Source organism: Choristoneura fumiferana, chromosome 13 (genome assembly GCF_025370935.1).
Source record: "Choristoneura fumiferana chromosome 13, NRCan_CFum_1, whole genome shotgun sequence".
Classification (NCBI taxonomy): Eukaryota; Metazoa; Arthropoda; class Insecta; order Lepidoptera; family Tortricidae; genus Choristoneura; species Choristoneura fumiferana.
In genome coordinates this window covers 13963031-13988066 of record NC_133484.1, presented here as the reverse complement: position 1 = coordinate 13988066, position 25036 = coordinate 13963031, and the positions used below count along the sequence as shown (strand labels likewise).

Below are 25036 nucleotides of genomic sequence, written 5' to 3'. Positions count from 1 at the left end.
GATGCCTTAGTAGCGTAGAAAAGTATTTCAATTGATATTAATTAATAGTTGCATTCGTATTTGAAGCTTTGGTCAGATGTTGATGTCGAAGTTTTTTTTATGTAATTTGCACTACTTTAGTCATGATTGCAAATCCGATCCGTGAAAATAAAAAACATTCCGCCTCCTTGCACTTTGATAATACCACAATTATTGCACAAGATACGTGGACTGCCGAGACAACTTAAAAAGTTAATTTTTAATGTCAAACTACAGGTGGGAGTAGAAAAGGGCATGGTTTGCCATTCGTGACCTTTCTTTGTTTAAACAAAACACTATCAGATTGAATTAAGTCTGCTATCATTGGTAATGCCAGCTGTCAATAATTGTAGAAGGTTCAACTTCGTGTAAACTTAAATAAAACTTAGGGCCCTGTTAAAAGTAAGCCACTGATATTCTTACCGTTGGGTCACCTGTTGCCAGGGTTACTAACTCATAGAAAACAAAACCGGCTAAGTGCGTGTCGGGCCACATGCAGTATAGGGTATCGTATTAAGATGCAGCAAATCATCATCATCATCATCATCCCAGCCCATATGAGTCACACTGCTGGGCACAGGCCTCCTCTCAGAATTAGAGGGCTTGGGCCGTAGTTCCCACGCGGGCCCAGTGCGGATTGGGAACTTCACACACACCATTGAATTGCTTCGCAGGTTTGTGCAGGTTTCCTGATGATGTTTTCCTTCACCGTAAAGCTCGTGGTAAATTTCAAATGTAATTTCGCACGTGAATTCCAAAAAACTCAGAGGTGCGAGCCGGGATTTGAACCCACCAGGAGAGACTTGAGAGGCCATAGGCACAAACCACTCAGCCACCACGACTTATGCAGCAAATATTCGATATTAAATTTTTATTGACTATTACTTAACTACTATACTACTACTATATCACTGCACTAATGATATAGCACAACCAGTAGTAAAAGTCTATGAAATCTTAATTTTTACGTATATATGTCGCCTATGTCAGTAACCCTGTAAATTAAAACCACCCTGGATACATTTCGTTTTGGAAAGGGACTCTGCTGACACTGGATATTCATGGATACCTAATTTGTAGAGAGCCCTCGATTCGCAAGTCCGACTCACATATCGACGGTTTTTTTTGTTTAAATTCCTAAAAAACGATAACTGGCAACCCTGCCGGTTGCCGCGACATCTTTCTCTGTTGCGTCACCGCGAGCTGCTCCCGCGCCGCGCAAACTTGACACACTTACCCGGCACCGATTACACGAGCCCACCTTTTCTTTATTTATTAATTTATTTACTCAAACGAATGCGAGTAAAGTGCAATTAATTTAATTTAACTCGCACTTTTTTGTATAAAAATACGTTTTATGATGTTTCCGTATCAATACTTCTTAAGCAGCAAAATTTTCAAGACATGTGTAGGTAACCGCGTTTATAATACCGTGGAGTCTTTAATACGAGCAAATAATTAAAATATAGATCGTACTCGTCAAACTGAACAATATTAGTTCAGCGACTTTTAAATATAATTTTATTCCTTTTTTTTATTTTTATTACACTTTAAAGAAGCAATGCAAAAGCAAAATGCTTGATGTTTGTAGCGTGACAGACGACGTCAGTTGGGTTCTAGGATGGCGTTCATTGATAACAGTATTTAACTTGTATGAAAAAGGGAAAATCTGAAGACTCCATTATTTTTAAAAGTTGCTGAACTAATGTTGTTCAGTTTGACGAGTACAGACCCTATATGTTAGGCCAAAGAAGGGTTTGGAAGATACCAAGGCCAGATATCTAATAGGCCTCCTGCATTAATATCTGACAGAACAAAGCGTGCATGAATATTTGATACGATACGACTCTATTTCTAGAGCCAACAGAACGTATCAGATATTTTTGCGTGCTCCGCTGTGGCAGATATTAATGCAGATGACTGTACTATCGCGATTATCATTTTTTATCAAGATCAGTCACGAACCAAACATCTATTATTTTAACAAATCTTATTAAGTCATAAAATACATCATACGTAGGTATCTTACTGTTTGCAATAAACCTTCTAAACTTGAAAATAAAAAATAATTAACGAAACTTATTGCACAGTTGTGCGAAACTAATTCAATTGTGTGCTCAAATAGTTTGCAAATGTTTATTTTAACATTTATAAATTGATCATCACTATCCACTACAATGGAGAAGTGCTCAAAATTCTTGGAATAATAAACAGGTACCTAATTAAAGAATTTGAATACATTTTTGAATTTGAATTTAAAAATGGTTCAAATATTTCGCACCTTTTCGAAATGAATGCGAAATACTACCTACTGTTTTTATCGATTTTGGACCGTTTTCTATCATTAAGGAGTTTTAGAAACACATCTCGGGTGGAAACAGCTGAGCGGAGCGAGGTGAAGTAAAAGAAGCGTTTCTATTGGTTAATGAAAAAACATAATTATTCCTCGCAACACACCCTCGCACATTATTGGTGGAAACGCTGCTTACCATAATTATTTTACTACCTAAATACTACTACTACTTAAATACTTCAGGCGGGGTGCCTATCGGCGATCAATTTTGATTTCCGGCCTACTAGATGGCACCGTGGTGTTAATTGCAGCCAGCAAGATCAGACCCAATCTTATAAATTTTTCCATTCGAAACTCTTCGAACAGTTCCTCAACGTCTATAACCTAGCTCAGTCCAGGGCCTCGATTCTCGAAGATTAAGATGAATGAGATTGCACGGAATTTCCCCAGTAGGTACAATAGAGATCCCTGTGAGCGGAGACCACTAGTCTAACCTCAGTGTTGGTTTTCATGTCGTGACATAAGAGTAACGGTAACAATACAAGCCCGGATTTGAGCTTACGTCTTACTTACATCATATAATTATCTCCGTTGATCTTTAGCTTCTAGAGGTAGTAAGGGCACAGATGTAGGCTAAATATAGTATAAAATTCTAGTATAATTACATACATGTGCTAGAATGTAATTACTTAAATGAACTAAATGAAGTAAAATTTTGTATTTCGAGTAAATAAATAAATATTTAACTAATATTGATATGCCAACCCATCACATGGTCTTATATGTAGTGCTGATAATTTCGTTTTTAAGTGTCTTATTAACATGATACCGAAAAATGCTGTTTAAATGGACAATGCTGGGAAGAGACGAGACCAGAGTCGAGTGTAAACTACAAATTTTCGTGCTCTTCCGAGGCAGATTGCTGACCTGCCAGTGTTGTAACTCTGGTAGTGTATCAACAATTGCTTTCATCTCGATCTCACGCATCGCATTAGGCAACGGTTTGCGCTCACTTTCAAAATCCTTTCGCTAGCTCATGCCTTTCGATTACCTGTCTCGTAAAACGTTAATGATGTGATTTTAATGTAGCTACACTCAACCTGCGACCCGTCAAGTCTCTATGAGTGGCTTGCATGGCACAAAAATTATATTTATTCTAATTTTTTTTAATCCTGTTGGCAATCAATGTTCCTGCCCGCTGCAGCATTGCAATTACACATTTGTGGCCCTTATAGAAAAAAAACTCGGAGAAGTGCGTCATAAAATTCGTGTGGAGAGGGTTCCGTACTTTTACTAACATTGCAGTAGTATGGTGTATTTTTGAGCAGCATAAGCGCTCATCCACTTATGCTTCTGGCTGTACTTGGCTTTCGTATAATCATTAAGAAAGGTCAGTTTTGCCAAAAAGACAACAACATGCAATACAATGACTCTTTATTGTACACCAGAAATAGTAAGCGCTACAGAAAACAGGTATACAGAGAGAAAATTACAAGATAAGCAATAATCGGCCTTATCGCTTAAGAGCAATCTCTTTCAGGCAACCTTATTACAGACTGAGACTTCTCTGGAGATCTTTTCATGACATCTTCTACATAGAATTCGCTTGTACAAATACAAATCATTTATTTCGGACTTCGAATCCATAGTGTTAGTAGTTACAAATTATAATCTTATCGCTTATGCCTATCCCGAACTATAATTTTCTACGGCCACATACCTACACTGCCCGGTGCTCCATTGCTGTGTAAAAGAAGAGCAACCCACGCTGCACTTTCCTATTTATTATATTAGTAGGGCAGTAAGGATTTCCAAACAACTGATGCCTACCCACTTTTCAAGTTTGTTCATGTGTCGTCTTTATTCAAGAGCAAAGTGAAATGGAGGTCACCTTCAATGATGCATGACTAAGTGCACATTTGCTCTGTACTCTTAGAGTTAACTGCCTCCCGCAAATCACCACGTCACTATTGTGCAGTTCAGTAGCTATATTCAACATCTTCCAAACGACATGAAAGCGACAAAGAAACGAGAGTTTATCTCAATTTATAACGCTTAAGTTTAACAAAATTTGTAGATTTTTTTTCTCTCTGAATAGTTTGTTGATTGTACTTGAATCATCATCATCAGCATGTTATCTAGGTACTACATTTCTTAACCATTCAAGTCGATCGGATCACTTAAATTACATGAAATTTGACTTAAAAAAATCTATAAAACCATCAACAAAACTTTAAAAACCACAAACCAGAAGACGAGGTATTGGCGGGCCTCCCACTTGGTGGGTGGGTTGATAACATCGTGGCAGTTGGGGACAACCGGTTGATGCAAGTAGTGAGTTGTCGTTAATTGTGGGCAATCATTATTCGAGTGTTTCAACCGCCTCGTTTTTGTGGTCAGATTTTTTTATGAATAGGCTGTAGAATTTGATGAAATTTTCGAATGTTTTTTAGACGTTCTATACTTTTACTAGATAACCTGGAAACTGTAACAGATTCTTCTACCATGTCAACAGAAATATCTCCACGTAAATCGAATCGAAAAAAACGCTTGAATCGAATCGACCCCGTGGCGTTCTAAGGGGAGGCCTTTGTACCTACAACAGTGGACGTCCTACAGCTGATGTTAATGAATAGCATTCACAATCCCACTTCCCATCCCATCCCACTATCCCACTATTAAAATAAATTCGAAAGTTTGTAAGTCTGTATATTTGTTTGTTTGTTACTTCATTACGTCTAAACCGCTGAACCGATTTAGATGAAATTCGGTATACAGATAGTTTGAGTCCCGGGGAAGGACAAAGGATAGTTTTATCCTGAAAAATTGCATAGTTCCTGCGGGATAGTGAAAACCGAAATTTACGTGGACGAAGTCGCGGGTAACGGCTATTATAAAATACTAGCTGTTGCCCGCGAATCCGTCCGCGTAGTATTTGTTTATCGCTATCCCGCGGGAACTATGCAAAAAAACTATCCTATGTTCTTCTCCGAGACTCAACTATGTGTATACCGAATTTCATCTAAATCGGTTCATCGGTTTAGACGTGATTGAGTAACAAACATCCAAACATCTAAACATCTTCACTGATCTTCACAAACTTTCACATTTATAATATGAGAAAAGGATAGGATTAAAGTATTTCGGCCTGTTCCACCACTTTTTAATACGTTCTTCAGATCGTGTGTGAAAATAAACAGAGGAAGAATCAGAGATATGACATATGAAATACAAGAAATTAATCAGAGAGTGCTAGATCAAGCCCCCATTCCAAGCAATAAGAATACTTTCGTTACTGGCTATCAATACAAATTCGAGTCTTTAAACTCCTTCGGAGTAAGGTATAAAAGCTTTCCCACCACTAATGTACCACTTTACTGATGTTCGCATTCTGTAGATCTAACGGTCCCTATGGGTCCATTAACAACTTCTTGTGTGACCAGCACTAGAAGCGGTCATTGTTGCCCGTGGGTGTAATGGAATAGGTCAATAAAACTTCACATTCGTGTTTACTGTGACTACATGTGCAAATACTAAGAGAGGGTATGCAAAGTTCATATGTGCTGCGTCAGCGTGACTTCTGGCGTATCAAACCATAAAGCAACCATCAAGAGCCAGGCAGCAGAGCTGTGTAATGTACCATTATATAGGGCGTTTTCACATTATCCGATCCGATATCGGTATCGGACGACGATGGACGTCACCCGATAGCTGATACCATGTGCTGTTTTCACATATTTCCGACAAAATCCTTCCGATACGGCCGGCTCAAAATGGCCACCACGCATCGGGCTCTGTGCACACAGAGACAATTAAGATATCGCGCATAGCACACATATTAGCCGATAAATATTATTGTCATAACATCTCGGAATAGCGACTGTCGCTAAAATATCGTAGGCAGTTTGACAGGTGTCATTTATCACCGCGCGCACTGAGTGCACTCCAGGAAGTCAGTTCTTGTCAAACGCGCAGGAGCGGGCGTGTGGACGGACGCGGTGGCTATATAACCATTTAACTCTGAAATACGCTTTGAGAGTATCATTTTGGTTGTTGCAGTTAGTAATTGTTAAAATTAAACAATATATTTTTTAATAATCGGTAAAGCAATTAGCAAGCCGGATTAGTAATGAGTTAAGAACCCCTGATTTTTGTATCCACGTTACAGGCAGACAGACTTACTTATTTTTAAACTATGGTCATTCTATAAAACGACAGGTGTAAGCCGCAAGAGGCAAGTTGCGCGGCGGGATGCGCACGCTTCCGGTACACATGTGGGAATCCACGGATTCCGTAACTCCGAGATTACGATATACTGCCGTTAGTTAACTTCATAAACATTATGATGAGTGACATTTTAGATTTAAATACTTTCATTCCAATTCGTAAGTTGGCCTGATGTAGATCAGGGCATGGGTCTATTTTGAGGATTGGATACTTCTATCATGCATATAAACTAAGTAGACATTTGAATATCTAATAATAATAATAAAAACATTTATTGCCACAGAAAATAAGACTACTAATGTATAAAGTACATTTACCCCCTGTTTCACCTTCCATTGATTAAATGTATTTGACGGATAAACGTGATGCCATCTCTGTTTGTTTTGTTCGAAGAGACGGCATCACATTTATCCGTCAGATAAAATTAATCAATGGGTAGTGAAACAGCTCCTAATCTATTAAATTTTATTAGACTTTTCCATTTCAATACAAAAGACATAAACGCGCGAAATATCAATCTTATCTATCTCGGACCGTCAGTCAGACTTCTGATCAAGCAACGTATTAACTAAATGCTCAAGCAAATTTCAAACTTAAATGACCCTGTAGATACAAGTAGATAATTCGTTCAATAGTTTGACAGCTGACAATACAATAAACCTTTGTGTTATCTCTAATATATAAAATTCTCGGGTCAAAAATGTTGGCGACCAAACTCCTTCGTAACGGCTTGACCGATTGTTATAAAATATTTTATGTATGTTCGGTAGGTCTGAGAAAATAATGTAAACTATATTTAAAAGCTTTTATTTAAATTCACCTGTCCCGTTGTCTGTCTGTCTGTCTGTAATCAAATCTTGCAAGTCAAATTTGACCAACTTCCAGTAGTCAGATTGACTTGAAATTTGGAATACGTTTTTTTTTCGACTGGATGGCAAACGAGCAAGTGGGTCTCCTGATGGCAAGACATCACCACCGCCCATAAACATCTCCATCTCCAGGGCTATTATAGATGCATTGCCAACCTAGAGGCCTAAGATGGGATACCTCAAGTGCCAGTAATTTCACCGGCTGTCTTAATCTCCACACCGAAACACAACAGTGCAAGCACTGCTGCTTCACGGCAGGATTAGCGAGCAAGATGGTGGTAGCAATCCGGGCGGACTGTGCACAAGGTCCTACCACCTGCAAATCGCGTTTATGTAAATCGCGTGACAATACAATAATCTAGTAGTGACATCCTGGTAGTCCAGCTAGGATCGTCTCTGCAGGACGGAACTCTTCAACGGTGAATAGCGTCGACTTGAAATTTGGTATGCAAATGTGGTTTGGGTGACAATGCAAGTACAGTCAACAAAAAGTACAGTCAGCAAAAAAAAGCCTGACCATAAAAAATAAATTTTTATGGTTAGGTTATTTATACTCCTACGCGGACGGAGTCGCGGGCAACAGCTAGTATGTATGTATAATATTAGAGACAGGTAATATTACATGTAATGCAAGAACGAGCTGTAGCCAATAAGCCAATTACTTAAGTTCATACAATACCTCGGGTAAGATTAAATAGCCCGTATGATTGGCAGATTCTGAAACCTCAAACTGTTGTCGATACTTTCCTGTCATTAATACTTCTTACTGACCTAGTTTTGAGAACACTTTATTGCAACTTTCGTAACACTTATTTTAGTATTGCTTATTATTAGTTTAGAGGGCATCATTGAGTTGTCACCGATATCACGATTTTAAGTTCTGCCTCCAGCTACTTTAATTAAGTGCATATAATTTACATTGCTGCATCTTATTCCAAGCCTCACCACCGTTTACAATATAGACATGGGGGATAAATAACGTCACGGTGACTTGTCACCGACTTGGTGACTTGTCATTATAAGATGTAAATCGAATTAACAACACGGATTTCAAGTTCAATGCAACCTACTTTCAGAGCTTAAGTGATGAAAAGTATATTTGTAAGTAGCTGGGGGGATATTGTATCTGAGCCGTCTGATGGCGTCCTTACGACGCCATGTTTAAAGCTGAAGAAAATTATTCTCTTCTATTCTATAAATGAATCGGTACTTCTTCATGTGACTTTCAATATTCAGGCTACACGATACAGATACTTCACCGCCTGATTATTTAATAATTATTTAACATTTTTTGTTACTTTAGATGATTATTCTGAAGAACCTTCCTTTCTTTAACTATACACTTTGTCTTGTATTAACCAAAAACTTTTTGATGCATTGATACCGCAAAAAACTAGCATCCAAGCTTTAAGTTCTTACGTAGCTGATAATTACATAACAGCTGACTACCATCTTCAATATGTGCAAGGGACATTTGTTTTATTTATTTCATGATCAAGTCAGCTGACAAGCCCAAATGAGCTGGTTCATTGTTTACCAAATTAGGCGCTTGGCAGTCGGCAGAGTATTTAGCAAAGTTGTGCAACTGTATAAATTAAAGCATTTTTCTTTACAGCGGCTACGAGGGACAGCACACCTGCATCACGTACGAAGCGGTCAACCAAGCTTATTTGGATGCCAGGAAAAGAATCTGTAAGTTTTCTATCATTTCTGGCATACATTCAGAGCTGGATTTAGAAGTCTGGAGGCCTTGGGGCAACAAAGGAGTGGAGCCACCTCCCCAACTAACAATTTTTTATACAGCTTAATTATCGATGAGTTTAATATTAAATAACTTTTTTTATATTTAAGAACACTATAAATGTTTGTACAAATTAATTATAGGTAGGTAAGGTAAAACCGCGAAAAAAATATCAAAGTAAAAGTTGTTTACTACTATTTACTCGTCGGAAATAAAAAAAGCGAAGTCTATTGTGTGGCCCCTCTTTTGTGGAGCTGGTGGTTATAGCCCCGGATGCCCTCCCCTAAATCCGGCCCTGTATACATACATCCCACTGCTGCACTGCACTGGGCACGGGCCTCCCCTGAGAATGAGAAAGCTTGAACTGTAATTTCCATACGTACCCAGTGGGGATAGGGACCTTCACACACACCATTGACATTTCGATAGCCCATTGATTAGAGAATTTGACTGCGAAGCTTGAGGTCCCGGGTGCGATCCGAGAAATATGTAGAATTGATATCTAGTTTCGGGTTTTAAATATACATATATGAACTATAAGAATTTCTTTACTCACCCGCGACCTTATGATAGCTACGTTTAGCAAGATATGCGTGTTCGTGCAGTTCCTCCACCTCCTCACTGTTGGACTGGAGCAAAGAAATTCTTTTAGTTCCTCCGCAAAGTAACGCCTGATTCAATAAATTAGTTAGATATATATATTTAAGTATACCTCTATATTTATTTAAGTATGTTTATCCACGCCTAGTAACCATATCACAAGCTTTGCTTACTTTGGGACTAGGTCAGTGTTAAGTATCCCTTGACTTTTATTTATTTGTTTATTTCATCATCATCATCCCAGCCTATATACGTCCCACTGCTGGGCACAGGCCTCCTCTCAGAACAAGAGGGCTAGGGGGGTTTATTTATTACCATTTAACTGCTTCGCAAGTGTACACAGATACAACGATGTTTCCCTTTTACCAAAAAGCCTATGGTATTTCAAATTTAATTAATAATTCCGAGATAGTTAGCTATGCGAGCCTAAGAAGTACTAGCCTCTGCATTACAGGTAAAGCATTATGCTACTACAGCCACAGTTTTCTGTATTTACTTTTCTATACTTTAACTTTCTATATTAGTCTTAGTAATCTTAGTAGTCTTTGTATCTTAATTGAAAATTTCTCCGAATTTTGCACGGTTGAAGGTTCATTGTAATGCTTGTCATCAACTAACGGTCTGTCTGAACTGGGTCTGATCCCTTTTATGTATCAAAATCAATTAAAAATGTAAGCATTTTTGCTTACAAGTCACCACACTAGTTGCGAGGTGTTGCATCCGAAGATCATCATCATCATCAACCCAGCCTATAAACGTCCCAATGCTGGGCACAGCCCTCCTCTCAGAATGAGATAATATAAGAGATCCGAAGATATTATTAACTCACGCTTCTGTCACTCTCCAGGTTGCTTAACTTAAATATTCACTTCACGCTACTGGTACTAAGTTAAATTATAATTATCATTTCCTTGGCATTATCAATATGGTGCGTCTGGACTCTGGACCTTCGAAAGTTATTATTTTTCCGTAACATGAATTTTCTTTTGGCTGACTGTTTTTTTTTGTAATGTACCAAGTTTCAAATCGATACCATTAACTAGCGTATTTTGTATGAAGGCGATCACGCAACGTATATAGGTATAGAAAGATAATATTATGTGTGTATAGAAAATACACTCTTAACTCGCAAGTGTGAATAAGGTACAAACTTACATACAAACGTTGCAAGTATTATAAGTTTATATAAATACCAAGCACTTAAGCTTCAATTCAATGTACCATTCGTCTATTTAGATACACTTACTAACAGCATATTAATGTAATTATTGTTTTCCCCCCCAGTGGTGTCCCAACCCAAGGGAGACTGGAAGCCAGAAGACTTCGCCAGCGTCGGAGAACTGGTTCTAGACATCTCCATCAGCCTGGCGAGAACGTAAGTCTTAACTTAAAGTACCTAAGTCTGTAGCCTGGAAACGGGAATACTCTATTTTAACAGAGCCTGTTTTTTAACTCAGTAGAATTTGAAAATCATAACGAATCAAAATACAACATAATGTTTACTAGGTTTAATATAGTTTTCTCAGAAATTATCAACAACCACATTCGCGATGATATTCACGATAAAATCCACAGATTTAAATATTAATAATCTGCAATAAGTACACTCTTTTTATTTTCGTTTCATATGAAACTGGACAAATTTGTCATGATCATGCTTCATCATCATCATCCCAGCCTATATAGGTACGTCCCACTGCTGGGCAGAGGCCTCCACTCGGAACAAGAGGGCTTGGGCCATAGTTCCCACGCGGGCCCAGTGCGGATTGGGAACTTCACACGCACTATTGAATTGCTTCGCAGGTTTATAAAGGTTTCCTCACGATGTTTTCCTTCACCAAAAACCTCGTGGTAAATTTCAAATGTAATTCCGCCCATGAATTTCAAAAAACTCAGAGGTGCGAGCCGGGGTTCGAACCCACGGCCCTCTGCTTGAGAGGCGATAGGTCAAACCACTAGGCCACCACGGCTTCTTGATTATGCTTAATTATAGCTAACATTTTTAACAACATACAGGTCCTTAGGTATTCAAGTAGAGAGTACATTATCAAACTAGCCTCGGAGCACAAATAAAGAAGACCCATTAGCGATACTCAATTCCAGATATGTCTTGTTGTCTGTGAGTCCACATAACTTTGGCATTAAAGCAACAAGAGACCAACTCTTAACTTAAATAGAAAAATACATACTGTAATATATCAAAAAATAAACTTAGGCTGTTATTTATGTCTGTCGGACCGCGTTATCTTTTTAACAGGTTAACAACAAATAACGCTAATTAACAGATCCAACCTTCATCATTTCCAAATTTCCTTCATAGTTGCGAATCTTGCAATTGCTACACGTTCGTATTAGTTAATATGATGATACAGGTCGTAAACTGAACGTTACGTAACTCTCCGTGACTTACCTAACTCCGAAGTCATGTGATCTCAAGTATTTTGATGCGCACGGTACCTCTTAAAGTGTACTAGTACCAATAAATATTACTTAACTCTGCACAATTGGGATGTCCCAATTTTTGACAACGTATAATAAATCAAAAATCGTTTGGAGAAATAGGCTTTGTGAAGCGTTTTCAGAAATCAGATTCCAAAAATATGATAAACTGAATTAAATAAACAAAATCCAAGTACCTTCATTTGACCCCTGCAGTGTCTCGTCACAAAGGCAGTTCTAAAGCAGGTCTACACTCTAAAGCAAATTGACAGTTTGAAATGCTGCTGTCCTGCTTATAATAGCAAAGAGTGACAAAGACAGAACTTTAATGACATGATGCGCACCCCGCTATATACAGTTGTCATTTATCGTAAAGTCCGAAATGTACACGAGTATTTCCAATGTATTTTTACAAATTAAATTATTAAATTAGTACGTTACAAGTAAATATAAAATAATTTAAATATCAGATTTAAAAAAAAAATCTATTTACTATTACACCATTAAACTAACGTAGGAATAATCGAAGCTAAAAGAAGAGAAATAAATAAAACTATTTGTCATGGTTCATTTAGGACCCTAAGCTGTGCTTGTATTGTCACATTGTAATGCCACAGATTATATAATGTACGACTGAATTTTTCCAGGCAATGGAACGTGGCTGTCTCACTGTGACGTCATCCAGCGTATGTCGTAAAAAAATATAAAAAATCAAATACTCATTCAAATTCAAAATCGATGAAAATGGTATTCTTCTATTAAATAAAATAAAAACTATAAGTAGGTTATTTTTTTGGTGCATCCCAATTGTACTTTGCTACTATCTTTACTTATACGAACGAAAATTTTATATAAAAGTAAGCTTTACCGGCCACGACTTCGCTCGCTTTAACGTTTACATAGATCAAGCAGCAGAATAAAAAAATCCGGAATTTCCGAATTTTACTGAACTGTCACGGGAATTCCACAAATTAACTAAATCATAGGGAGGCAACAGGCAACCCTCGCGCCGGCAGCTTTCTCGCGCAAAGAATCTCAATCGCAGTTCAACGCGGGAATGCTGCCTGCGTGATGGGCACCATGCCAAGAGGCCCACTTATCTTGAAGTTTTAGTTTTAGTTATTTTAATTTAATAGTAGTTTTAGTCCTATGGATATTTTGTATTTTCTTGATATTTCTTAACAAATACGTGATTTTTTAATCATAGGTAGTCTTAAGTTTCGTTGTATGACGAAATTCATGCAATGTTTCGTGTCTCTGTACTTAGTGGTTGAGATTTTGGAATTTTACTTGGATCCCGTGGGAATATCAGAATAATAGTAGCTTTCGTGTTCTTTCAGTCAGACGTTCAGTTATCTACTTTGCGTAGGCACCAAAGTTGCATTTAAATCCGTGCAGCCACTTTAGCCTGAAGTAACAACATCACACGCGCGCACGGGTTCCCGTTGTTTACGCATATTTTTTATGTCATAATTATATTTTGCATAATCTGTTTACGCATGATAGTATTTGTGTCGAAACTGTTTTCGCATAATTACATACGCAGAATTCTTTTACGCATTACCAATGTAAGCCGAATGGGCTTTACGCATAATTTGCGAATTCCGAATATTGTTTAGACAGAAAATGACACGCATAAATTTGTTACGCAGACAGTTACGTTGCTCTGTTTTTTATTACCTAAGCTTACCTACTAAACTAATCCAATCTACTTCTCTGGAATCTAGTAACTAGTGGGTGGTAGTATTTTTATAATGCGGGGACATGACTGTGACAAAGTCGACGTAGCTCTATTTTTAATCTGAGGGACATAAGGTAACTAACGAACCTATCCAGGTTAAAAGGGGGTAGATTATGTTTGTTTCTTATTGCGAGGGGGTTCGCCCCCTTCCCCCCTTTTTATGACCGTACCTCTTTTACTGGTGGCTGTTGATTTTGTTACAAATACAATTCTAACCTAACCTAATAACCTACTTTTTTACTGTTTTCATACTTACAATTATTTACACTAATCAAGAAGTAATACTTCATTTATTTTTGGACAGGATTTCGGGCTATCAAAATACGGCTAAATTACATATATGCTAAACAATATTATGCATAATAAAATTCGGACATGTTAATATTATGCTAATATAATATTTGGGTGAAAAGAATAATGCTGAACTAAATTTCGGCAAGTTTAAGATCCGGCGTAATAAAATTATGCGAAACCTGTTATGCATAATAAGTTCCGGACATTACAAATTATGCCAAATAGATGTCACCCGCGCGCGTGTTCGCTTATACTCATACAAACATTCACATATATTAATATTAGTAGAATAAGTAGTTTTGATTATTGTTTACTTTTAGCACCAAGGCAACATTTGAAATTTGATTAGGTACAGTTACCAATAAACGAATTTTACTAAAAATCCGATAGCGCCATTTTGATTTATCTCTCGCTTAGTCTAATCTGATGAAGAGTCTTTCGATAAGGACAAGCCAACTTCAGACAAAAAAAAATACCACAAACGTGACATTTTATTACAAACAATTAAGTAATTAAGTGCTATTTACATGTGGTAGAACCTTACTGTAACCACTTGCTGGCTCCAGTATGAATGGGCCGACTCGACCGGGCTAGTACCACACTCTCACAGAATACCGGCGTGAAATAGTAGTTTTGCTACTGTGTTTCGTACGGTGAATGGGAGATCCGGAGGCCCAATTCTCCTCCCCCCCTCCCCCCTCCTCTATACCCCACCCCTTTAGGCCGGCAACGCACCCGCAGTCCTAATTATGCTATAGGTGTCCATGGGTGGCGGTAATCACTTATCATCAGGTGACCCTTATGCTCGTTTGCCAGCTATTTGATAATATATATATATATATATATATATATTCAGGGTATTAAATATCACGAAGATGAATGGCTCTTTGCTTACGGAACTGCAAACGACCTTCCATAAACGAGTGCTCTCTTTATTCTTATATGAGTGGTGATTCGAAAAGATCAAAAAAACCGGACCCCAAGGCCGGCCTGTCTTCTGGCCGGTGCCGTGCTTCTATTGTCTTCTCTGGTCCATTCATGGTCGACCCACATCACGACGCGGACGGAATGGAATCAAATAAACGTCAAATTACTTTGCTGGAGGTCTTATTTCCATTATAAAGGCACTCAAGTTTAAACTTTACATAAGAACTTGCCGAGTTTGTAGCGCTATTTCATTCATTTAATCCCCTGCTGTATTATTACTACTTATAGTAAAGCTTTAGTTTTTAAACTCATATGTAAGATATTTCAGGATTTATTCTAAAAATTATACTCTGTAGAAACACGTAAGTATACTTGTTCTTCGTTGACTTCGTGCGATAGAAAAAATCCCAAAGTCGTCTCTAAAAAACAAAATAATAAACAGAGTAAATATTGCGCGGCAGTCATGTCATGAGTCTGTGAATAATAAAAACTAGATGTTTTCTATTGCGTATAGGTACACGTTACATTTTGTTCATTAGCGCTAGAAGCTCAGTGCTCCCTTAAATAAAATGGATTATAGGGTCATTTTAGATCCCCCTTTTTAAATCGTTGTGACTGCCAGTTACGTTGCACGCTTGTCTTAGACACTGAGCGCGTTTGACCCGGACCTGACCACAAGTCAAACCGCTTATGGTTAATACGAACAATCACGCCTTAACTTGGAACGATAAAGCCAAGGTAGGTAAAGGAATATATTCAGTGTTTGCCAATCGCCGTTTAGGCTGCATTGAATTAATAGCAATACATAACATTTAGATCAAATGCACTATTGTACACTATTGAGCCATTAACTGAATGTCGCGATGTAGGCGTATTCAGATACTTGATCTAAGAGACATTGTAACATGTCTGCAAATTGGCCTTTAGAGTGAGCGTAGTGTAAATGTCATCAAGCTCGCTCCTTACCCACGGTAGTCTGAGCCAGCCGGAAGTTAGGCTTCAGTCACACTGTCATTAACCTTTATACAAAGTCTAGTGAACGTTCCAAGTTAACTTAGCCAGTGGGCTAATTGACAGGCCTATTAATCTCTGTTTCCTTCTCAAAGTTAGCAAATTCCTTGTAGATAAGTTTTCTTTTAAGCAATGAACTGCACTAATTTACTTTGTTCTCCGCTAAAATCGTGCATCACACACAATTACGTCTGTGTGACATTCTGTCTGAATACATAACATCAATATTTGGAGTCTTTTTGTATTTTTTATTTCAACTCCAAATTTGTTACTTTTACGGTAATCCCGTAAAACCAACTCTCTTTTTCGAGTTTTTCTGTGCATCCATGTCTCAGTTTGTATTTTCGATATCGATATTACACGCCGCTAGAGTCAACACATCGCAACAGACGATCAAATAAATCATTATAAAGGACGACCGTTAAATTAGACATGATGAAATTAATGGTCATAGCTCAATAAATCTTGGCCATAGTACAGAACAGCAATCTAGATCTCAATACGCGGGATTCGAATGTTACTCTTTCGAAGGGCAAGCCTGTCACGAGCACATAGCAAACTAATTTTTAACCTCTAATAAGCTCTAATATGTAAACCCTTAAGGTTTAAATGGTTCCCTTATCACAGGTAAATGGTTCCCTTATGGCAATGTAAATCTGTTTAAAAAAATATACCTCGCTGAGTTTCTTGCCGGATTCTTCTCAACAGAGGTTTTTCCGAACCGGTGGTAGATTTTTTTTGACATTCATAAGTGCTTGTTTTAGCCTAAATTGAATAAAGATATTTTGACTTTGACTTTGGCTTTGACAGGAAATCCTAAGCGTTTACAACATGGTTATACATTTATATTGTTACATATTATGCCGTTTGTCGGTATCTGATTGATGATCACGCAGTTGATATCCGGTTCTCATGTCCCAGACCTTATTCCATTTCCGTAATGATTCTTCCTTACTTGAGCAATCAAGAAGGTTCTAAGTATGACTTGATTCTAAATTTTCAATCCTAATTCCAACTACTGCGCTTGGAGAATGCTAAAATTGCATTATTCAACAAGTTGCATCAACTACCTGAACATTAAGAAGTGCACACTTAAATTAATTATTTGTAATCATCAGACCATATTGTTACAAGGCCATTATCATAAGATCGTCTAATTATTGTAATTCTTAATACCTATGTGTATCTAAATTAACCGTAACGCATCATCGCGAAGGTCATTGGTAATTCGAATAATTCTGTCGGTCTGATTGACATTTCTGGGACACGTCGAATGATCTATTGTTAACTATAAAGGTGTCACACGACTACTGAACGGTCCGATTGGTCTATTTTTAATTATATTACACGTAATTAAATATAATATTTTAAGATATTATGTAGTATAAGTATTTATTACATACAACTCTTCATTACGTGACACACAACTCTTTTTTTTAACTTTTACTATATTTTTGTTACGCTACGCTACTTTGTCACGAATTAATGATTTATTTCTTTCTTTCTGTCTTATTTATATAGATAATTAGAAGATTATATTACTTCATTAATTTTTATTTCTTATTATAGTATGATAGCAAAGGATGACTTCTGGAGCAATTATTTAAATAAAATATCAATATAACATCCTAAAAATACCTACACATACTCGTATTATGACTTCCCCGCAGATGCAAAGTCGCCAAATTAAACATACTTAATATTAACATAGAGAACGTAAAATGTATAAACTTGTCGCAGCTTGAAATAACGATGATATTTTTGTTGTTATATTTATGTTGATCGTTGACTTCAACGACATCATAATCCATATACTTCATAAAACCTTGAACTGCATTCAAAATATTTGTCTTGACCTCGATATTAGCATATATTAATGAATTATAATTGAAATTCGTGAATAGAATTTTAATTTAATACCATTATGGGATATCGGTTACTGTTTAACCGCGAGATTACACCGAAACTAACCGCGGATCCATAACATCAATGGCGTTTGCCTTGATATACCTAAATAGATGAACATGAAATGATAAAATTAATTAAGTCCTTTTGTTTAGTGTCTTTTTTAATCAGGATCAAACATTGACTAAAGATTACCTTGCACGGTTATTAACCAAAACAAAAGGAATGAAGAGAACGGACTTTATTAATCGCAAAAAAACATTCAAAAGAAGTATATTACAACATCTACTTTAAAGATGCGGTAATTAAAGGAAGCGGTAATCTTTAACATCGGTAAAGTGTAAAGTGGAGTTTTAATGAATAAGGCATTCCTTTTAATACTTTCACGCATCGCAGTCTTCAATGTTACATTTATAATTATTTTCTAAGTTGCTGGACTGCGAATTCACGTGATTTTGCACCTTGGCATTTCAAGTATCGCTTGGAATGGATTAGCTAGCGAATAGCGATGCATGCTACGTCGTAAATTGTATCAGTTAAAAGCCTCCTCATTTCTGAATGCTTCTAAACCTTCTCATTAAATTATTATTAATTTTACTGTGATACAAATTACGATTTATATATTTCTCAATATCCTGTCTTGCAATTCCCAGCAAATATGTAGGGCATTGATGTAGGTATTTCTAAATTTCCGATTTATCTAAAGTTTTGCTTAACTAACTTAGCCAGTGTCATACATATTTCATCATATTTATATATTTCAGTACAAACAGAAATTATAGTTCTTATAATTATTTGGTTGTTAATTACTATTATATATTACCTTAAGAATGTGCTTAAACCCACATAAGTAACTAATATAAATAGAAATGTTATCATTTGCATTTCTTTTAAGAACTATAATTTTTCGCCTCTCCTGTTATTAATGCGCATAAATGACCTACTAAGTGTTTATTTTATTATTTTTGAAGAATTAAATCGAGTAGAATTAAGTGATTCTTAAGTCAGGAATGATCGCAAAAAAAAGTTGCAATACATTTTACAGATAAAAAAATCCGTCTAAGTAAATAACAGGGGGCACTCTCGTACAGTCAGCAACGATATGAATACAGCCAAAGTGCCAAAAATATGTATACACGACTTTATTGCCTGAACATTATGGTCGTGTATAGATATTTTTAGCACTTTGGCTGTATTCTTATCTTTGTTGCTGACGGTACCTACGTGTAAACAAAAATATATGAAGGACCTGACTTCCTCTTTGCTGTGGGAAGGGAACGGAACAAAATTATACATTTTTTTTCTATTTTCAAGGTACGGTTTAACATACGAAGAGATAGAGAAGGGGCTGCCTTTGATCGACACGTCTCGAACTCTGATCCGTGAGGTCTGTCCGCCGGTGTTCTCGCACGTGGAGTGCCGCGCTGGCAAATACCGCCGGCTAGACGGACTCTGCAACAACCTAGAGCATCCCACCTGGGGAGCCACCAATGCACCCTTCCAGAGGTAAGTTAAGAGATGTATATAGAGCATCCCACCTGGGGTGCTACCAATGCACCCTTCCAGAGGTAAGTTAAGAGATGTATATAGAGCATCCCACCTGGGGTGCTACCAATGCACCCTTTCAGAGGTAAGTTAAGAGATGTATATAGAGTATCCCACCTGGGGTGCTACCAATGCACCCTTCCAGAGGTAAGTTAAGAGATGTATATAGAGCATCCCACCTGGGGTGCTACCAATGCACCCTTTCAGAGGTAAGTTAAGAGATGTATATAGAGTATCCCACCTGGGGTGCTACCAATGCACCCTTCCAGAGGTAAGTTAAGAGATGTATATAGAGTATCCCACCTGGGGTGCTACCAATGCACCCTTCCAGAGGTAAGTTAAGAGATGTATATAGAGCATCCCACCTGCGGTGCTATCAATGCACCCTTTCAGAGGTAAGTTAAGAAATGGGCATGGGGCTGCCTATCGACACGTCTCGAACACCCGGTATTCTTGCACACAGAATATCGCGCCGGCAAGTTCCGCTGACTCGACGGGCTTTCCAATAACCTAGGGCATCCCACATAGGGTGCTTCTAACGCACTCTTCCAGGGGTAAGTTAGGAGATGGACGAGAGGCTGCCTGTCCATACGTCTCGGATTCTGATTCGAGAAGTCTACCCCCCCCCCCTTCATGCAACCTGAAAGGCACACCTGGGGAGTTATCAATACACCCTCCCAGAGGTAAAGTTAAGCTTTATAAAGATTTATTAATTTACTTTCAAGAGTAGTCTCACTTCCACGAATAACTTTACTTCGTCAAGTTTACAACCAGATGAAACTAACGTTCTAGAGATAGCTCTGCTCCATTGATAATCAAGAATCCCATGGGCTTTTTAACCCCTTGGAATTGGATACTATTTAATAGAACTGGGTAAAGTGATACTCAATATAAAGCAATACTCTACAAAACAGAATCTTAAACCCTTTTAAGACGCTGAGACATCAAATGTAATTAGGTATGTAATGAACATTTAACTTTGTATCTCATCACATTTATGAATAATACTAAACAGTTAGCTGCAACGCGAAATATTTAACTAAAATCTCCTGTATTCTCCAGACTAATCGGCCCACTCTTCGCCGACGGTATCAACGCGCCTCGTATCGCCCACACCGGCCGCGACCTGCCGTTATCTCGTATCGTTTCCCGCACCGTCCATCCTGATGATGGTTTCCATGACCACGCCGGAACCGTCATGGTCATCGCCTGGGGACAGTTTATGGATCATGACTACACGCTCACTGGCACACCACTAGGTGAGTTTAACGATATTATCACTGTTATCACGACCTATCTGAGGCCTACTTTTACTCCAATATATCTGTTCCGGATTAGAATTTGGTCGATTTAATCATAGTCATTTTAAGTTCATTAAATTTTTTCAACAACCATCACTCTTATCTTTTTTATGACGGAGAGGAAACTCAAATCTATTACCGCCGGATCCAGCAAGGTCCAATTGGTTATGTGGTACTCTCTATCCCGTCCTCTCTCCGCACGAAAATAGGAGGGGGGAGCATACCTACCCACCCACTAAAACTACACCGTAGTTTCCCTCTTGCCGAGATTTAGTAGGTGCCGTGGGATTCCGAAGATTCTAGCCACGAGCCATCCCATCACTACAACTACCAATGTCAAAGTTTGAACTATTTTAACGTAATATATGCATGGACCTTTACCATTAAAACAACTTTTTACAGCTACCTTATTAACAATACTTTTGTACTTGCCACCCAGACCCCATCAACCGCAACGACCCCGAAGAATGCTGCAAGCGACCCCCGCACCTCAAGCACCCCTACTGCAACGAAATCCGCATCCCTGATGATGACTACTTCTACCGCCTGTTCGGCGTCAAGTGCATCGACTTCGTCAGGGGCTTCCCTTCACCACGTCCTGGCTGCCGTCTGGGTAAGTACCTATCCCATTTGAGTAAGACGATCGGAAGCATCTAGGTAGTGGGTATTGTGTCACTGACTGTGACGGTACCTAGAGATTATGGATTCAAGTAGGTACTTTTATTTGTAATTTGAGTAATGTACAATAAAGAGTTATTTTAGGGAAAATAAAGAAGTCGTCTACATAAACTGTCATAATGGGCCCATAACCTCTAAAATGACAGTGTTGTGTTTCATAGTAAAGCCCCTCTTGTGTTTAATAGTATAGAGAACTATACATGTAAAGTAAAACCTATATCATTTATATAACATGAAAAATCAATACACATATCTGCCAATATCCTACCTATCAGCGGCCTCCACTCGAGAACTTTTCGACCAATATGCCAATAATATATAATATGCAATTTTATAATTAGAACTTTTGAGAATCGTTTGGTATAATCATTCTCTAATTCAAACTGAAAAAAAAACAAAAAAATATATTTATAATTCTTCTTGTTTATTGTTATAATTAATCTTGAAAGATTAATGCATTCAGAATGATTAATATAACCAAACAAGCAGACAAACATTTTATATTGACCCGTCTAGACCCGTATTGAAAAAAAAAACATTTATTCGTGAGCTAGGCATCTGAAAAAATAAAACTGGCCAAGAGCGTGTCGGATACGCCCAAAATAGGGTTCCGTAGCCATTACGAAAAAAATAAGTAATATTTTTCTAAGGATTTCGTATTTTATACGGAATCTTCCAAGTTTAGGTATATTTTATACCTTAGGCTGCTATTTACTCTTAAACTACTAATAATTCTCAAGCAAACTTAGCCGTTATAGTTTTCCTTGAAAGTTTGATATACTTACTACCATCCTGAATTTTTCCAACTTTTTCCACCCACCGGTTTACATTTTAGAGGGGGGGCGCTCGATTTTTATGAAAATTTGCACTTTAAAATCGAATATTTCGCAAACAAATCACTAAATCGAAAAATCGTCTTAGCAAACCCCTAATAGTTTTAACGATACCTTACGATACCCCACACTATAGGGTTGGATGAGAAAAAAATCACCCCCAATTTACGCCTATGGGAGGTACCCTAAAAAAATTATTTTTTAATTTTTTATTGTACCATTTTGTCGGCATAGTTTACATATATATCTGTGCAAAATTACAGCTTTCTATCATTGATAGTCCCTGAGCAAAGCCGCGGACGGACAGACAGACAGACATGGCGAAACTATAAGGGTTCCGTTTTTAACATTTTGGCTCCGGAACCCTAAAAATGCGCATGTTAGGAAATGATCCCAAATCAGCAGACACCCGGTCTTGCGTACGGCGATGATCATTTGATGATTTATAGATTCCAAACTCCAAGATGTAGCTACCAAAAGCACCTTGAACATTGAGCTTATTCTTAAGGCCAATTACCGCCATCAATAATTACAAGTGTCGTAATATTGTAATAGTTAGACTATTTCAACAGACTACTTAGTAGACTCACTCGACCGGTCGGCAAAGGTCAGTTATGTTTTCCACTTCATGACCATAGTGTCAACATTCATCATCCTACGCCAAATAACTTAATTACATGTCATAGTAATGAGAGTCAATCAATTACAATTTTCAAGGGTTAACGTTGATTCAATATTGAAATACGCTACAAATTTTACGTGATTTACTTGTTACGTTACCTGAATAAACAATATTATTTTTTATTTGCATGATGATATAGAAATAGAAATATTATGTAGGTGGTACCTTCTGCTACATAAGTGCGCCACCTGCAAAATTCAGTACTAATAATATTAGTACACAATGGGGGATTTTGATTTATGAGTATACTCCTAATATTATTTATTTTAAGGGGTTTCCTATACTCTCAGGTATCTCAGTCTCACCCACCAATTTTCAAAATCACAATCATCACTCTAAAATGCAATTCGAAAGTAGTGATAAGTGGTGCTGAATAAATACAAGTAGAGTAAGGTAAAGTGCTCGTCACTGACCCAATAGTTGGCATCTTGACTCTTATGTCATTAGCAATAGAGATGACAGCAGGGTGTCGTCTATTGGGCATTGGCGTGTCGAGCACTCGGACGTTTACCTTACCTAGTAGAAAATTACAGTTACAACTAGTTGATAATTTAATTTGAGAAGTGTTTTGTTTTTATCATTTTTGAATGATATTTTTGAGTGAAGAGATTTCGAAAATCGGTACCTGGACAATGAATTTAAATCAGAATTGCACTTCGAATGGAGCAACCAAACTCGGTCAGTTCGCGGTTGCTTTGCAAAATTCTCATTGATACGCGAAACTCGCTTCTTAAAATGACAACCGAACTCTCTTGTACTTGCGCTTGCTTAATTACATAAAAAGCGGCCAAGTGCGAGTCGGATACGCCCGTGAAGGGTTCCGTAGCAGCAAGTAACATAATATAAAAATTTCCTTTACTTTACGATTTATGACGTATTAAAAAAAAACTACTTACTAAATCTCGTTCAAACCAATTTTCGGTGGAAGTTTGCATGGTATATGGTATATGGTGGATATCATATATTTTTTTAGTTCTTGTAGTTTCGGAAAAAAGTGGCTGTGACATACGGACTGACAGACAGACAGACATGACGAATCCAAAAGAAACAATAAAATTGTAGTGAAGAAGCGCTTAAGAAAGGTACATGCGAGTGATAGTTCCCTAATTACATAACTGATTCCAAACGTGTCATTTGCACATCAGTAAACATCTTCGGTGTAACACCGACCTCTCTCTTTGTATCACTTGATACTTATCATTTTCCAGCGGCAGCCTAATTCCTATTTGTCTGAGAGGAAACTGTTATGCAAATATCATTAGCCCATTCTTTGGCCCAGTTTATTTTAAAAATGAGACAATTAATCAACTTTCTTTGAATTCCATAACGTACTCGCGGTAAGTCGTGCAGCGCATATTATAAAGTGTTCACTCATAGGTGTTTGTAGTCCGACCGTTATATAAATATAAATGTATTTTTTCTGTTTTAAAATTATAGATAATTAGTTATTATTAATTTTGGGCTGGGCGTTTATTATTCAGCCAGCCAAACATTAGATCCGGACTTTCTTATACCTACATTTAGATCATATGATGGGTCTATATCGACTGGTCGAAAATTGTTAGTCATGATGTAATGTTTGACATAACTCTTTTTTTCTCTGAAACCATATATTTTTCAGAATTGTTATAAAATAAACCTAACCTAACCTATACAGGATGACCATTTAAAAATGTATGAAAAATTTATGGTTTCAGCGGGAAAAAAATGACTAACCATAATTATGACAAACATTACATTATGACTTATAAAATTATGCCAGACGAAAGGATCCCTGATATGATAGTCATTAATATAATAATGCGTAGATACAAAACAACAATATAAATTCATACCATATGTTGCAAGTAAATCAGTTATGATAGGTCGTGACGGTGAGACTGCTTATTATACTCGTAATATATCTGTAGTACTTACATAAATGATAATGAT

At 37.4% G+C, this 25036-nt stretch overlaps 1 protein-coding gene across 1 annotated transcript in view; it reads left to right on the top strand.

Moving 5' to 3' along the window:
• cysu (peroxidase homolog) overlaps window positions 1-25036 on the top strand; it is a 52938-nt gene that overhangs the window by 20990 nt on the left and 6912 nt on the right. Inside the window, exons 3-7 of the mRNA XM_074096394.1 lie at window positions 9023-9099; window positions 11033-11123; window positions 19380-19571; window positions 20673-20869; window positions 21351-21524. Of these exons, the coding sequence (XP_073952495.1) occupies window positions 9023-9099; window positions 11033-11123; window positions 19380-19571; window positions 20673-20869; window positions 21351-21524 (731 nt within the window). The remainder of the gene's footprint in view (window positions 1-9022; window positions 9100-11032; window positions 11124-19379; window positions 19572-20672; window positions 20870-21350; window positions 21525-25036) is intronic.